The sequence below is a fragment of the Solanum pennellii genome, chromosome 7 (assembly GCF_001406875.1).
Source record: "Solanum pennellii chromosome 7, SPENNV200".
Classification (NCBI taxonomy): domain Eukaryota; kingdom Viridiplantae; phylum Streptophyta; class Magnoliopsida; order Solanales; family Solanaceae; genus Solanum; species Solanum pennellii.
Window position 1 is genome coordinate 32,590,203 of NC_028643.1, and position 15,294 is coordinate 32,605,496.

Consider the following 15,294-nt stretch of genomic DNA (forward strand, 5'->3'; position numbering starts at 1 on the left):
AATTGCAATAATTAAAGCAAAGGAGGAGTGTTGAAATTCTTTTTCAGTTACTGAAGTAACTTTTTAGCATAATAAGTTACTTAGATTTAGAATAAGTGATTTCTCTTTGAATCAAGAAGGGATTCATATTCCTTTTTGATTTTTAGTTACTAATCCATGAATTCTGCAAAGGAACTACAAGCAAATTTTTGTGGTGGATTCACAAAGAAGGGAAAGAACTATGATTCAAAGTTAAGTTTCACATTCAAGTGATTTGCTAATTAAATATATGAATCAATTAACTAGGGAAAGAAAATAAACATTTCTAGTAAGATCAAATAGAAGCGCCATAAAAAATATTAATAAAAAAAAATTAAAAATAAAATAAACAATTTGCCATGCAGAAATTCTTACCGATTCTATGTCTTCTCTCATGTGTCTAAGTTTTACATTAAAGATGCCCAACCACTCATCCATATCTTCAACACAGTTAGTGGCCGATTCAAGCCCATGCAAGACCTGGTAGGACAAAAAATTTAGGCACAGAAGCATACATTTATCTTTATTAAAAAAATGGAATGGTCGCCTCATCTTACCTAAGGCAAAGGCACATCTCCCAAGGGGAACCTGTCCTAGGTTCTCTCTCTTACTTTGTTTGATCTTTTTCCGGCAACTCCTACTGAAATTAGCTTCTTTTTTACCATGGGGGACAGAACTATTTACTTTGTGGTGAAATTTAATCATACGATCTCTTAGTATGGGTTACAGGGTGTGCCTTTTCATTTCCAGTGATAAGTCTTTTGAAATAAATGATATTAGTGAAGGTTCTTTTAGGTAGTTCTTGTTCAAGGAGTTTAGTAGTCGGTTTGTCAGTAAGATTAAGATCGACGAAGTCATTTTAAGATGAGTATGCAGTTATATTTGGGAGGAGTGAAGGTACTCTGCCATCAGTATAATTGGGCATGCCTTTGGGGGCAAAGTCTGGAGCCATAGACATTTGGAACCCAATAGTGGAGAAATGTGAAAAGAAACTAGCCAGATGGAGATCACAATACCTCTCCTTGGGAGGTAGATTAACACTGATAAACTCTGTTCTGGATGCTCTACCTACATATATGTTATCTATCTTCCATATTCCCCAGTCAGTAGTTCAGTAGTTCAGAGGTTGGACAAAATTAGAAGAAATTTCTTGTGGCAAGGAAATAAGGAAAGAAAAGGCTTTCACTTAGTCAAGAGGAAGAACATCATCATAAGTAAGATGCAAGGTGGATTAGGTATCAAGAATCTCAAAAACCATAGCAAAGCTCTTAAGCTGAAATGGTTATGGAGGTACCATAAGGAGGACCAAGCACTATGGTATAGGGTGATCAACCACAAGTATGAGGAGCTAAATAAATGGGTAACCAAAGGGGTAATACCACCTATGGAATTAGCCTTTGGAAATCCATCCCAATATTTTGGCCCTTTCTCAGTATCAGTTAATATAAATGTACAAAATGGCAGAAAAACCAATTTCTGGTTTGATAAATGATTGGGTGGTATGAGCCTCAAAGATCATTTCCCTGCCATCTTTACACTGGCTCAACTCTTATGGGAGATTTCTTCGAGTAAAAACATCGAGGGGCCAAAGAAAATCAGCTATTATCATCCCGGAGATGGATTACCATGTAGGGTGGAGTGATTTAGCCGACAAAATTATCAGACCTTTGGGTGATCCAGTTAACCCAGCTCTCCAAAAGTTTGTCACCCCAGGGAAATCTTTAATGGATGCTGCAAATATCTAGAAATGGCCGGTTATGAACACATAACCAGATGATGTTCGAGTTTCCATCTAGGCAAGAAGCGAAGAGGATAATAATGGGGGAATGGTTTTGGAATGGGAGAAGATTATCACTAGAGTGGTGGTCTCTAAAGAAGAGTTAGTAGCAAATCAGAGGTAGATTAGGGCTTCTTGCATTTTGCATCCCGCTTCACGCATGGTCGGAAAAGTCTCTGAAATTTATCAGGGATTGTTGTGGTGGTTATATCGGTGCAGATGAGGACACGAAGAAGAGAAATCATATTCACTGCGCTCGGATTTGTATTCCAGCAGTAGCACGAGAACCTCCACACAAAATTGATTTGAGAGTAGGCGGGAAAATTTATGAAATATCCATTATTACCGATGCCTTCTCGAAAATCTCAATTGCCTATGGTTCTAAGGAACAGGGTTTTAACCACCGGTCCAAACAAGTTTGTGTCTCAAAAACTGAGCAGTATATCAATTCAAATTTGAAATCTGTTGATGCCCCTAGGGCTGGGCCCAAAAAATCTAAGACAACCTTGGGCCGACTTAAAGCAAAGACCTAGTTGCAGCAGACGACTTCAGACCAAGTTTATGTTTCGAAGAATGAGCAGCCTATTGATTCAAATCTCAAATCAGCTGAGGACCCTAGGGTTGGGCCTAAAAATTCTTAGACAACTTGGGCCAACTTAAGGCAAAGGCCCAGTTGCAGCAAAAGATTTCAGACCATCTTTATTATTCAAGGAGGAAAAAGGGGAACTTGCATCTCAATAAAAAGGAGATGTTAAAGGAGTGAAAGGCAATTTGCCCAACCCAAGCCCAATCTATAGTGGCAGAGACACAAAAGCTTTCTGAACGTCAGTCGAATGCTAAGTTATCTCAAAAACCATTGTTGGCTTCCCAAACGCAAACTGATTCTCTTGAGGAGTGCGAGAGAGACGAAGCCGACAAAGCCGAATGCTTGCGACCTCTATGTCTTCTCTCTCTTCCTCCTATCAACTCTGATTTCTCTAGTGGGTGTTCTTAAGATTCAGGTTTCTCTTCCCCTATTAGTAGCAACACTTTGTTACTATCCTGGTCTGATGACAGCTTGGAGGAACAGGTTATTTCACACCCGACAATTATCGAAACCTCTCATTGGACCAAGATAGTGATGACCAAAGCTTGTAAAGCCTTTGGGGTCAATTCAGAGGGGTTTGAGAACGAAATCTACGATATGATACTGCGAATGCAACAAAAGAGGAAGTTACAGTTGAAGAAATCAAAGGGGAAAGAGCAACAGAAGAAAAGATCAAAGGAAAAGGGTGAGATTGTGACCAAGAAGTTGCAGTGGACAAGTAATTATGAGAATGGAGAAGGGTCAAGCAGAGGCAGGTACCATAACGCTTTCTCAAAATGATAGCAAAAATTATCAGTTGGAATAAAAAGGGGCTTAATGATATAAGCAAAAGAAGCACCATCAAGCTACTTATTCAAAAATGGAAGCTTGATATCTTGTATTTACAGGAAACAAAACTGAGTGTTGTTCTGTGGCAATAGCAAGAGATATTTGGGGATCAAGATGGGTCCAATGCGTTGAATTTGAAGCAAGTGGTACCAGGGGTGGCATTATTATTTTGTGGGACTAAAGAAAATGGAAAAGCTTACTCTTAGCAAGGGCAGCATACTCGTTCGGCCATGTGGGAGGGTTTGCAGGTGGTGACATTAATGTATGTAGATAGGAACGTGAGAGGCAAAATTGTATAGGGAGCTCCCAGGACATAAAGGACTTCTCTGAATTTATTGAAGACATGGGTCTTATTGATCTCCCCTTACATGGTGCAACTTATACATGGACAAGGGGAGAGGACTTTCTGCAGGCTTCCAGAATTGATAAGTTCTTAATTTCCACTGAATGGAATGAATTCTTTGGAGTTGTGAAGCAGGTGGGCCTACCAAGGGTTCTCCCCGACCACAGTCCCTTAGCCTAGAGAGTGGTGATTGGACTTCTAATCCTTCCTACTTCAAATTCGAGAACATGTAGCTGCAGTATGAAGGTTTTCATGATATGGTAAAAAATTGGTGGCAAGGTTATATAGTAAATGACTCTCCAGACTTTATACTCTCCCAGAAATTAAATTTTTGAAAAAAGACCTCGTTACCTAGAACAAGGAGCTCTTTGGTAAGCTAAATTCCAGAATCAGTAAAGCCATGGATGATCTTCTGCTGACAGAACAAGCAACTGAAGGAAGGGTCAAGTCTCAAGTTGAAAAGAACAAAATTTTGCAATCAAAATTAGAGATTCAACAATCAGCAAACGCGGAGGAAACCTCTTAGAGACAAAAATTGTGGTGTCTGGCTAAAAGAGGGGAATAGGAATAGAAAATACTTTCAAAGAATAGCCAACTCCCACAGGAGATACAACCACATTGACAGACTACAGGTAGGAGATGACCTCATTGAAGGAAAGGAGCAGGTGAAAGAGGCAATTCTTGACTTCTACCAAGAGCTATACTCTGAAGACGAATCATGGAGGCCTGCTGCTTCTTTTGAGGGCAAGGGCAGTTTGAGTTCTGAAGAAAAGACTGCTTTGGAGCGGGCCTTTGTAGATGAAGAAATATTGAATGCAATCAACTTATGTGCCCCAGACAAAAGTTCAGGGCCAGATGGCTTCTCTATTGGGATTTATCAGAAGTGATGGGGAATTATCAAGCAAGATATTTTGTGTGCGCTCAATCACTTTCACAACAATTGCCACATGGTGAAATCTTTTAATGCCTCTTTTATTGCACTTGTCATTAATAATAAAGGTGCAATAGAACATAAGGATTTTGGGCCAATCAGTCTTATTGGTAGTGTGTACAAAATTTTGGCCAAAGTGCTCTCAGAAAGGCTAAAGAAGGTGATTGGGAATCTAGTCTCTGGTTTTCAGAATGCTTTTGTTCAAGGAACGCAAATCACTAATGCAACACTCATTGCCAATGAAGTTTAGATTAGAAGGAAAAAAAGTGGTACTCCAGGTCTGCTTTTTAAACTTGATATTGAGAAAGTGTTATAAACTGAGTTGGTCCTTCCTTATTTCGATCCTAAGGCAAATGGGGTTTGGAGAGAGATGGATTAGGTGGATCAAGTATAGCTTCCCCACAATAAAGTACTCTGTACTAGTGAATAGAAGTCTTGTGGGTTTTTTCTCTCCCGGTAGAGGCATCAGGCAAGGGGATCCCTTATCACCCTTCCTTTTTATTTTTGCTATGGAGGGTTTGAGTAGGATGTTGGAGAAGGCTAAACAACTTCAATGGATAGAAGGCTTTGAGGTGGGCAATCGTTATGGTCTACCAGTCTCGATCTCACATCTTTTATTTGCTAATGACACCTTTGTATTATGTGGAGCTAAGAAATCTCAAGTCCAATATCTTAGTCTCACCCTTATGCTCTTTGAAGCATTGTCAGGTCTCCACATCAACATGTCCAAGAGCACTATATACCAGGTAAATGAGGTCCCTGATCTGGAAGATATGGCAGATATCATGTGTTGCCTACTGGCTCCTTTCCCACCACCTACTTAGGTATGCTTTTGGGTGCCATGAATAGATCATCTCAAGTTTGGAATGTGATCGTGGAAAAGTTTGAGAGAAGGTTAGCTTCCTAGCAACAACAATACCTCTCTCTAGGGGGAAAATTAACACTCATCAATAGTGTATTGGACAACATTCCCACCTATTTTATATCCTTACTCCTTATTTCAGCTTAGGTGAAACAACGACTTGACAAAATCAGGAGAGATTTCTTTGGGAAGGCAACAACAAGGACCACAAATTCACCTTGTTAAATGGGCCAAAGTCGATTTGCCAAAACAATATGGAGGATTGGGGATAAAAGACTTGGCCTTACATAACAAGTGTATGCTATTGAAGTGGCACTAGAGATACAATCAAGAGTCGGCTGGCTTGTGGAAGGAAGTGATCCAAGCAAAGTATGGTAGTGATAGTCATTGGCGCTCTAATAAAGTTAGTACCTCTTATGGTACGGGGATCTGGAGAGATATAACGAACCTGTGGGAAATATTCTCCTTACTTATGGTGGGAAATGGGAAACATATTCGGTTTTGGAAAGATATTTGGCTAGGAGACACTCCTCTAACGAATGTTTTTCCTAGCATTTTCCAGATTGCATCTCATCCAGACTCAACCATCTCTAAGTTCAGGATACTCAACAATCTCTAAGTGCAGGGAAGACAATGTGTGGAATCTGATCCTAAGCAAAAATCTTAATGACTGGGAGTTGGAAGAGGTTTTTAGCCTTATGGCCACCATTCAGACTGGTGCAATCAACAGTTAACACAGGGACAAACTTATCTGGAGACATAGCAGGGACATATCCTACTCAGTTAAAGCATGCTACCTTCAACAAAACTCCAAGAAGACCTTAATTAATCAATGGCCATGGAAATTAATCTGGAGAACTAAGTTGCCACCTAAAGTTATTTGTTTCAGGTGAATTACTCTAAGAGACTCTTGCTTGACTCAGAATAACCTCATTAGGAGGAAATTCCAAATAGTCAACAAATGCTACATGTGCTTGTGCAACTTAGAATCTATTAATCACTTGTTCCTTCATTGCACAGTTGCGACAGGCCCATGGAACATGTACTTCTCACTTTTTGGACTCACTTAGGTCATGCCAAGATCATTGAGAGAGGATTTTGTGTGTTGGAGTTCTTGGAAAGTTGGCAAGTCCATCAAGCAGATCTGGTCTTTGGTTCCAGCCTGTGTTTTGTGGTGCTTATGGACGGAGTGGAACAAAAGATGTTTTGATGGCACCCAACTCCCATCTCTACCTTCAAAACAAGATGCTTGATTACTCTTTTTGGTAGGGTTAATCTCTCTCCTGTATTTACTGTCGATTCTTACCTAGAATTTATCAGCTCCATAGATCTCTGTTGTTAGCTGTTTATTTTGCCTTTATAGGAGGTGATATTTCTTTCTTTTGTAATATGTGCATCTGCTTGATGCTTTGTTAGTGACATTCTCCTTATTTCATCAAAAAAAAAAATGGAATGGTCACCTCATCTTACCAAAGGCAAGATATAAATGTTACACATAATCAAGTGTGAGAGCATACATATCGGGGAAATGGTAGTAAGTTGAATCTATGGAACAGAGAACAAGACAAACTTTGCCTTCTATTGCTCTTGGCAGAGAAGAAATTCATAAAGAACAAGCCAAAAGTCTAATCAAAGTAAAAGGTTATCAATTGTCATAAAGAGGAGAACTGTAGCAACTCCTGAAATAGAAACCAAACTCTTCTCTGCCACTGGCATCAAAGCAATAAGAACTCTTCACAAAAATAAATGGGTCACCTCATCTATTAATGGCTCATTCTCCAAAATGGCATGCACATTAGCAGCTTCCAAAGCTTGAAGCTCTCGTTTCAACCGCTCAGAGAATGCCTCAGCTTCACCAATACCCATTACATAACTGTTGAATTTGAAAACCATAATCAGTAAATCAACCAAAATAGTGCAAGGGTGAAACAAAGGGTTGTCGATAAAAAAACAGCAACACAACTTAGTAGGAAACTTTAAAGCAGGGAAAACACAGTACAGAGTGTGTTTGGCATGAAAAAGACATCCCAGAAAATGTTTTGCAATTTTTCCATGTTTGGTTGGTCAAAATATTTTCCCTAGAAAAACAAGTTCCTTAAAAATATGGATTCATTATACCCACCCCAACACCCCCACCCCTTCCCTCTCCTTAACCATCCCAACCCCTGCCACCCCAAAGCCTCCAGTCCCCACAACATCCCGCCCCCATAGTGTGTTGCCAGATAACATATAAATACTCTTGAGAAAATATTTCTTTTGCTGACCTACCAAATATTACAAATTAAGAAAGAAACCCACTTATTTTCCAAGAAAACAAGTTCCTCCTTACCAAACAAGTGTCTGCTAATAGTGATTCTCCAACTAAGAAAAACAATGATAGCCAACACGGTTATTTAGAATGTTTTAATTGATTCTTTAAACCCCAATTGTGTAATATAAAACTCAACATTAGATGACTAATCAAGGTTGCAAGAAAAGCCTAACTAGACTTGAAGTATATGGTTCTGTAAACATATAATAGATGAAGAGGTATTTTAAATAGGGTTTAAGATCTGAAATACCCTTCAACTTTGTCATTTAAAGTTGATATCTAACTCAATACAAAAGTAGCTCATATATACTACTACCATTATAAAAATGGATCACCTATACCCCAACTGTTACATAAGTGGCTCATGTACACCCTTCTCACACATGATTTTTTTTTACTTCTTTAGGTATCATTATTTCAGTTTATATTCTTATTTTATTTTTTTTCTTTTACGTTTTGGTATAAAAATAAGAGAAATAGAAAGAAAGAAGTGAGAAAGAAAAAGGAGAAAAAGTATGAAAAAAGAAGTTCAAAACCAATTTTTTTGAATATGTTGTAATTTATTTTTTATATCTATATAAAAATTTGGGACATATGATAAATTTTAGGGAGAAGGAACAAGTAACCCCCTAGACTATGACCGAAATCTCAGAGACACACCCTAACTAAATTAAGGTCATATTACCCCCTGAACTCATTTAATATATAATATTGTACACCCTTTGGCTTATGTGGCACATTCGCGACTCCACTCAGTTGAGGCGCGTGGGACAGATTTGGATGTCAGGTAAGACAAAAAGGTGTACAAAATTATAAAAAGACAATGAGTTCAGGGGGGTAATAGGACCTACTTTAGTTAAGATGTGTCTCTGAGATTTCGGTCATAGTATGGGGAGGTACTTCTACATTTTCCCTAAATTTCACAAAAAAGTTGGTGGAAAATAAATTTGACCATCAAAATAATAAATCAAAATTGGTCGTTGAATCCAATAAGCCAAAAAATATGTGTGAGAAGGATCAAATATACCCCCTTCCATGAATATTTTTTTTTATAAAAAAATTTAAAAAAACAAATTTAGTGAGTCATTTGTGTAACATAATGGGTATATATGAGTCACTTTTATCGGGAGGGATATATCAGCTCTAAATGATAGTTAAATATATGAGACCCTTTTCCCTTTTAAATATATAAAAGTAGATGATTCTTCAATTCTCCATAACGTGGAGAGTTCAAGGCATTGCTAGGTATATTCTATCAGCAACTAACTTGACTGATGCAAGATAAGCTCAGCAGTAAAGCAGCTTGCAGGTTAGAACAACCAAAATGTAGGTTCACTGTAGACACAAAAATTCAGAAATTGTACTGGCATTTGAATTAGTATGTTCATTTGTAAATTCAGCAAGAAGTTAACATAGACAGATCAATTGTAACCACAAGATTACACACTAATTTTACAACTCTGAAGTCTTGCATTCATGGTCATATGCACACTTTGTAACAACTCTAATCAAAACTTTAGCTGTTTGTACTCGTCTCTGCTCTTCAGGATTTGTTTCCTAATTATCTCAAGACAAAACTGAACCTACCATAACTTTATTAATTAATAAAGTGATTAGACATGGGATTGCTACTTGTAAACCATTAGGAAACTGGTGGGCACTAGATACAAAACAAGGTAGAGAGTTATTTGTATTCAGAGTACTTCAAGACAGGTTTCAATCATTATTCCACTTAAAACTGTATGTTTTGTAATTCTACTCATCTAAAAGCAAGGAATCTATCTTTTGAAGTAGGTAACACTCCTACCTACACCCCCCTAATTCTATCATGGATGAGAATATGAGTTTTTTTAAAGAAAAAGAAGTGAAAATACTTAGCAAGTAGCCAACTATGTTGCTCAGACTCTTCAAAGATGTCGACAGGTGCGTGTCAGATCCTCCAAAAGTAGTATATTTTTGGAGGATCCGACACGGGCGTGGCAACAACGTTGGAGAGTTGGAGCAACTTAGCTAGTCAGCTCCCTCCATGACATGATAAAGTCGTGGCAAGAGGTCAACTTAAGTAAAGCAGATATAAGAAGTTTAGATTTCGAGCAAAAATCAGCACAATGCAATGTCAAGAGAAGTGGGAAAGAGGTCACATACGTGCCTAACAGAGCCTCCATGTCCTCTTCCTCTGCTTGAGATACCAGTTCTCTTTCAACAGTTACTGTCATCTCACCTTCTTCTGCTACAGAAGTGACCGGCCCATCTTGAGGATTAGCCTGTTGCTTGGTAATTGCTGGAGTATTTTCCTATAAATTAGAATAACATAAAATGCATCAAGCAATCGCTTTTATTTTAGTTCCTGTTTAGAAACATATCATGTAATCATTGCAATGAGTAACTATCTCTAATGTCAAAAAAAAAGAGGTAAGTGTTTATGTTCAAATTAAATAGTGAATGTGCATATGACCTGCAAAGACATTCTAACTAGAGAAACAAGTGACAACACTTCATTTATAATAATGAATGACTATTTGTTTTACACTAGTTTCCTTCCTTAACCAGTAGAGTGTTTCCAACTGCATATTTTATAAGAAACATTCACAAACGACTCTGGATCCTTAAGCAAGATTAATAGAGAGATTACAAGTTTCCTATGAAATCAAAAAAAAGTTCTATATCCCCCAGCATATCTTGTTTACACCAAAAATAAAGAAGATTGAGGCAATTCATTCTCATCTTATGAATGTTGTTTCTCTTTCAAAAGCATCTTGCATTTCTTTCTTTCCACAAAGCCCACCAAATGCATGTGCATGTTGGGATTAATTCCCACAAGTCTTCTCCAGATTCATTTCTCCCTATCTCCTTCCAGCTATTCAGCAACTCCTTTGTGGTTTTTGGTACTACCCAGCACAAACCAAGAATGCATAAGAACATATTCCACAATTGGCAGTTGTTTTGCAATGAAGGAATACATGCCCATTGAATCATGCATCTTGTTTACACATAAAATACCTTCTTAAAAAAAGCTCAAGTGATGGTATTTCTGCTCCTCTCAGGCCATTTGTACTATTCCCCTGGCACTCCTTTAATTCTTTTGAGGTCAAAGGACTTAAAACCTATCGCAAAGTACATACGGTCCTCCATTAGAGTAGAGGAAGGCTTAGGAAAGAGAAGGTTGGAGATGGTGATTCCCGGTGATCAGAAGGACCCCAGAAAGAAGAGATTTTGGTGGGTCTATTTCATTTCTTGGGAGTCATGTCTAGGAGAAGCAATTGCTAGTAGTTCAACGTATCGGCAAACATATACTTAGCTTGTGTGTATTATATATTGCATAACAATTAATTCTAAAATAATTTACATCATAAAGAAATTAATGCTTAGCAAGAAAACTATTTTTTTTGACAAAGAAAACTATTTTTTTTGACAAAGAAGAAAACTATTTTTCTAATATACCAAATTAGGCTACCGTACAGAATATCACAAAATAAATACTCTTTTTTTTAATTTGAAAAGGAGTTGGTATGTGTAGAATAAGGGTGAGTTTGGTATGGAGGAAAACATTTCTTCAATCCTCATATCTTTGGTTGATCAAAATTTTTGAAAAAACATTTTCTCTAGAAAACAAGTTCCTAAAAAATTAAGGGAAATGACCTCCTCGTAGAAGTAGGGAAAACAAGCTTCATAGGTGGTATTCATACTAATTGTCTCCTCCCCAGGGCCCCACCACCACTAGCCCCTCATCCCTACCCTATTATAACCACTTACAGTATTTGGCTAGATTATATATAAATGTGTTCGAGATAATATTGCTTTTTTTACTTACAAAACACAGAAAATAAGCAAAAAGAAAACGATTTGTTTTCGACGAAAATATTTCCTTCATATCAAACACATCCCAACTTGATTGAAAACAAAGAATTCGGCAAATGAACAAAAGCACACATTTCTCGAATTGGATAACTGTTAACAGCTGTCATCCCATGAAGATGAGATGTAATGCTCCACATTGCAATCTCATGTTCCAAAATAAAACAATTCTGTTGGGCATTTTTGAGATGTACCTTCCAAGAACATCTGATAAAAGAGTTATCATCAATAAGGATGATTTATGCAAGCCTAATAGAATAATATACAGAGAGAAACAAACTAAAGAAATCCTTATGACATGGAGTAACTAAATGAAGCAAGCCAAGTTTCAAGTGAGGGCCTAGGCTATATGTTGGAAGATACTGGGTGGAACTTTTATACGTACCTTTGCCCAAAGAGCCATCTCTACCACATCTATGCCAACAACCTTGGGGAGACGACCAAGGATATCCTTACAGATGTTTAGGATGCAAAGCAAAAGGCGGTTCCTACAATTAGTTAAAAGAAAAGTGATTATACAGATAAAATAGAGAGTGATTATTAAAGAAATACCTATCGTCAACGTTACGCATTGTCCACTGAGGTGGAGTAACACTTTGACTTCTGAGATTATCGAAACCCTGTATGAAGAATAAGGTCCATATATTAGATGGAGGTGGAGTTGGAAAATAATTTAGGTATGAGTATTACCAGCATGAATGTACAGCCACTTGGATCATTAGTTACGAGCTCGACCTTTGAAAGATGCTTAAGCTTGTACAACTTTGCAGGCTACATGTGAATGCATAACATTATTGTGAGAGGTAGTTCACATGAGGCTAACTATATTTAGATACAGAAGCAAATAAATGTATGATGCATAATTAGAACATTGTGAAAAAGTAGAGAGTATTTACCTCAAGTACTCCACCATTAGAATATTTTAAGACACGAAGAAAAGCTTTAGTGCGTTGGCCTTTAGCTTTTGCTGCACAAACCACATTGTTAAACTCTAAAATTACATGTAACAACCCCCACTGACTGCCTATGATCCTGCTGGTTGAACAACAAAAAAAATGAAAAGCCGTACTGGAGATCGCGAGAACTCTGGGTTTAGCCATAGCACCACGGCTCAATTTTCCGGCAATGCCTATGATGCCGCTGGTTTTGGCAACACGGATCGACATTACAACTTGTTGTTTTGTGCCTTCAATAGCCGCCTCGCAAGCTCTTCGTAGCTCCTCATCGTCAGCGCTCGATTTCGCCATCCTTCCAAAATGTCTTAAACAATAAAACCCTCAATTCAATAAAAGCACTCCACCAAGAGAAAAATGTGGACAAGTTTGTTTGTTACAATTAGTTTTAACAAACTAATGTTCTACATCCCACCTATTTACTTCCAAAATCCTACACGTCTTTTTAAGTTGCTACTTTATTCTTACAAAATACATCATATAATATCAAAAATTGCGTTTAAACTATAAGTGTATAAAAATGATTGAATATTGATTTTATAAACCTAATTCAATAAAAGAAGAAATTAATTCAAATATAAAGAAAGCCCATTCACGTGATATTAGAGGAACTTACAAAAATGACTATATTTATACGTTATTAAAGTTCAGTAGGTATAAGTATAGTATAATATATATATATATATATATATATATACACAAAGAGTCAATTCCTCAAATAGTAACCCAAGTTAAGAGAATTGCCTTAAAATATCATTTATATTTCATTTAGGATCAAATATTAGCCCAACTATTATTATTTTCCTTCAAATATACTTGACAATTCAAAAGCATCAACTCTCTTCTAGTTGGCATAATATGTCATTTCAATTAAAATGATGATCATATTGTTTTAAACTTTTTTAATTAATTTATAAGAAAAATTTTCATACTTAAAATCTTTTATCATAATTAAACTTTTTATTTTTTTTATGTTATGCAGAATGCTTTTTTAAAACGTACTATAATCTCATCAATTCTAAATTCTTATAAACACAGACATTCAAAATATATTGATATAAAAATCACTTATGAACGCTAGTTTACTTTAATTAGTCATAAATTGTATAATAAATCAATAATATAAAAGGTCGATTAATTATTAAATAATTATTTGGGTGCTTTGAGAAAGAAAAAAAAAAGAGTTATTATTATTGTTATTATTATTATTTGTTGCGTCGGCTGAATATCAGCCATATGTATAAAGTAAGAATCTTTTAATTTTGTCGTATAGCGTCGGCTGAAAAGCCAATAATGTAAAAAGTCGTAAAATAAACAGTGTTAGTGTCGGCCAATAATAAAGATAGGCCACTAAGTTTTGTTTTTTGCGTCGGTCAAATGTAAAAAGGCCAAGTGTAAAGTAGATGTCGGCCATTTTGACCAAAAGTGTGAAATTTTTGTATATAAATAGAGGGCTTCCCCTCATAAATAAAATCATCAATCTTTCATCAATCTCTCTTCACTACTCTTCATATATAATTCCGCTTTCACCCGAAAATTGGTATCAAAAAGAAAATAGTAAGCATATATGGATTTCAAAGCACCCAAATAATTATTTAATAATTAATCGACCTTTAATATTATTGATTTATTATACAACTTATGATTAATTAATGTAAATTAGTGTTAATGAATGATTTGTATATCAATATTTTTTTTGAATGTATGTGTTTATAAGTATTCAAAATTGATAAAATTATAGTATATTTTAAAATGTATTCTTCATAACATAAAAAAAACAAAAAGTTTAATTATGATAAAAAAAAAAATTTAAGCATGAAAATTTATTCTTAATAGATTAAAAATAATTTAAAAATAATATAATCATTATTTTAGTTAAATAAGTTCAATGAATTAAATTAGTCTATTATTAAAAAAAGTCTTTAATGGCATGGCATGTCAACTAGGAGAGAGTGATGATTTTAAGGTCAAGTATATTTGGAGAAAAATAGTGATAGTTGGGTGATATTTTGGTCCTAAATGTAACTTAAATGATATATCAAGTTAATTTTCTTAACTTGGGTGACCATTTAGGGAATTGACTCTACATTAAAAGCATAAATTTAAAAGAGCAATGTTAAATTACGTAAATTTTCCACAACTTAAAACTTAAAAAGATTATGTAAATACCCTTCACTTGAAACATAAAAAGATTACGTAATTATCCTTTAAATTTATTTTTTTTTAAATAACTACACATCCCTCCCGCAACAAACATCTTGCAGGGGAATAATCATCACTTTCGCTGGACAGATGCCACGCTTTCACTGGAAAGACGTCAAATTTTCCTTGAAACTTCTCAACATCCAAAAAAATTTCAAACAACACAACCTCTGGAGATTTTTGTCTTTATATCATCCACAAGCACAACATTATTTCCCAATATTAATTCAACTTGTGAATTAGACACAAAGGTATGTCATGTTTCCTCTTGTGATACAAGTTAATATTTTAAAACTCAAGTCTCACAACTGAACTTTTTAATTAAATTAGGTGAATATTAATCATTCATCTGTAACCACATTATAATATTGGACTTGTCTTTGAAATATATCACTCCGCATCAAAAGTCGTAAGTTTTCACTCTACCCTGTTATGATTTTCATTGGACACTTGTAACACATAACATTGTTACACCTACATACCGATTCCTTTGTTTTAACCACTACACAATGCGGCCTGGAGTTAATATTGATATTCACTTTCCTCTATGCACCTCTAACCATCCAGATCCATCACAGATGACGATCGAAACCGAATTATCAAAGCAGAGTGTCCGTCACTATTAACT

At 36.0% G+C, this 15,294-nt stretch overlaps 1 protein-coding gene across 3 annotated transcripts in view; it reads right to left on the minus strand.

Moving 5' to 3' along the window:
* Positions 1 to 12,875, minus strand: part of LOC107026072 (exocyst complex component SEC3A-like) — a 32,015-nt gene extending 19,140 nt beyond the window's left edge. For 2 of the 3 annotated variants that reach the window (XM_015226919.2, XM_015226917.2), the window contains exons 1-8: positions 12,581 to 12,875; positions 12,408 to 12,478; positions 12,202 to 12,282; positions 12,064 to 12,131; positions 11,897 to 11,999; positions 9,802 to 9,950; positions 7,101 to 7,218; positions 394 to 498 (exon numbers count right to left, since the gene is read on the minus strand). In XM_015226919.2, coding sequence (XP_015082405.1) covers positions 394 to 498; positions 7,101 to 7,218; positions 9,802 to 9,950; positions 11,897 to 11,999; positions 12,064 to 12,131; positions 12,202 to 12,282; positions 12,408 to 12,478; positions 12,581 to 12,758 — 873 coding nt within the window. In that variant the 5' untranslated portion in view covers positions 12,759 to 12,875. The remainder of the gene's footprint in view (positions 1 to 393; positions 499 to 7,100; positions 7,219 to 9,801; positions 9,951 to 11,896; positions 12,000 to 12,063; positions 12,132 to 12,201; positions 12,283 to 12,407; positions 12,479 to 12,580) is intronic. The other variant, XM_015226918.2, reaches the window with a different exon arrangement.
* Between the last annotated feature and the right edge of the window lie 2,419 nt (positions 12,876 to 15,294).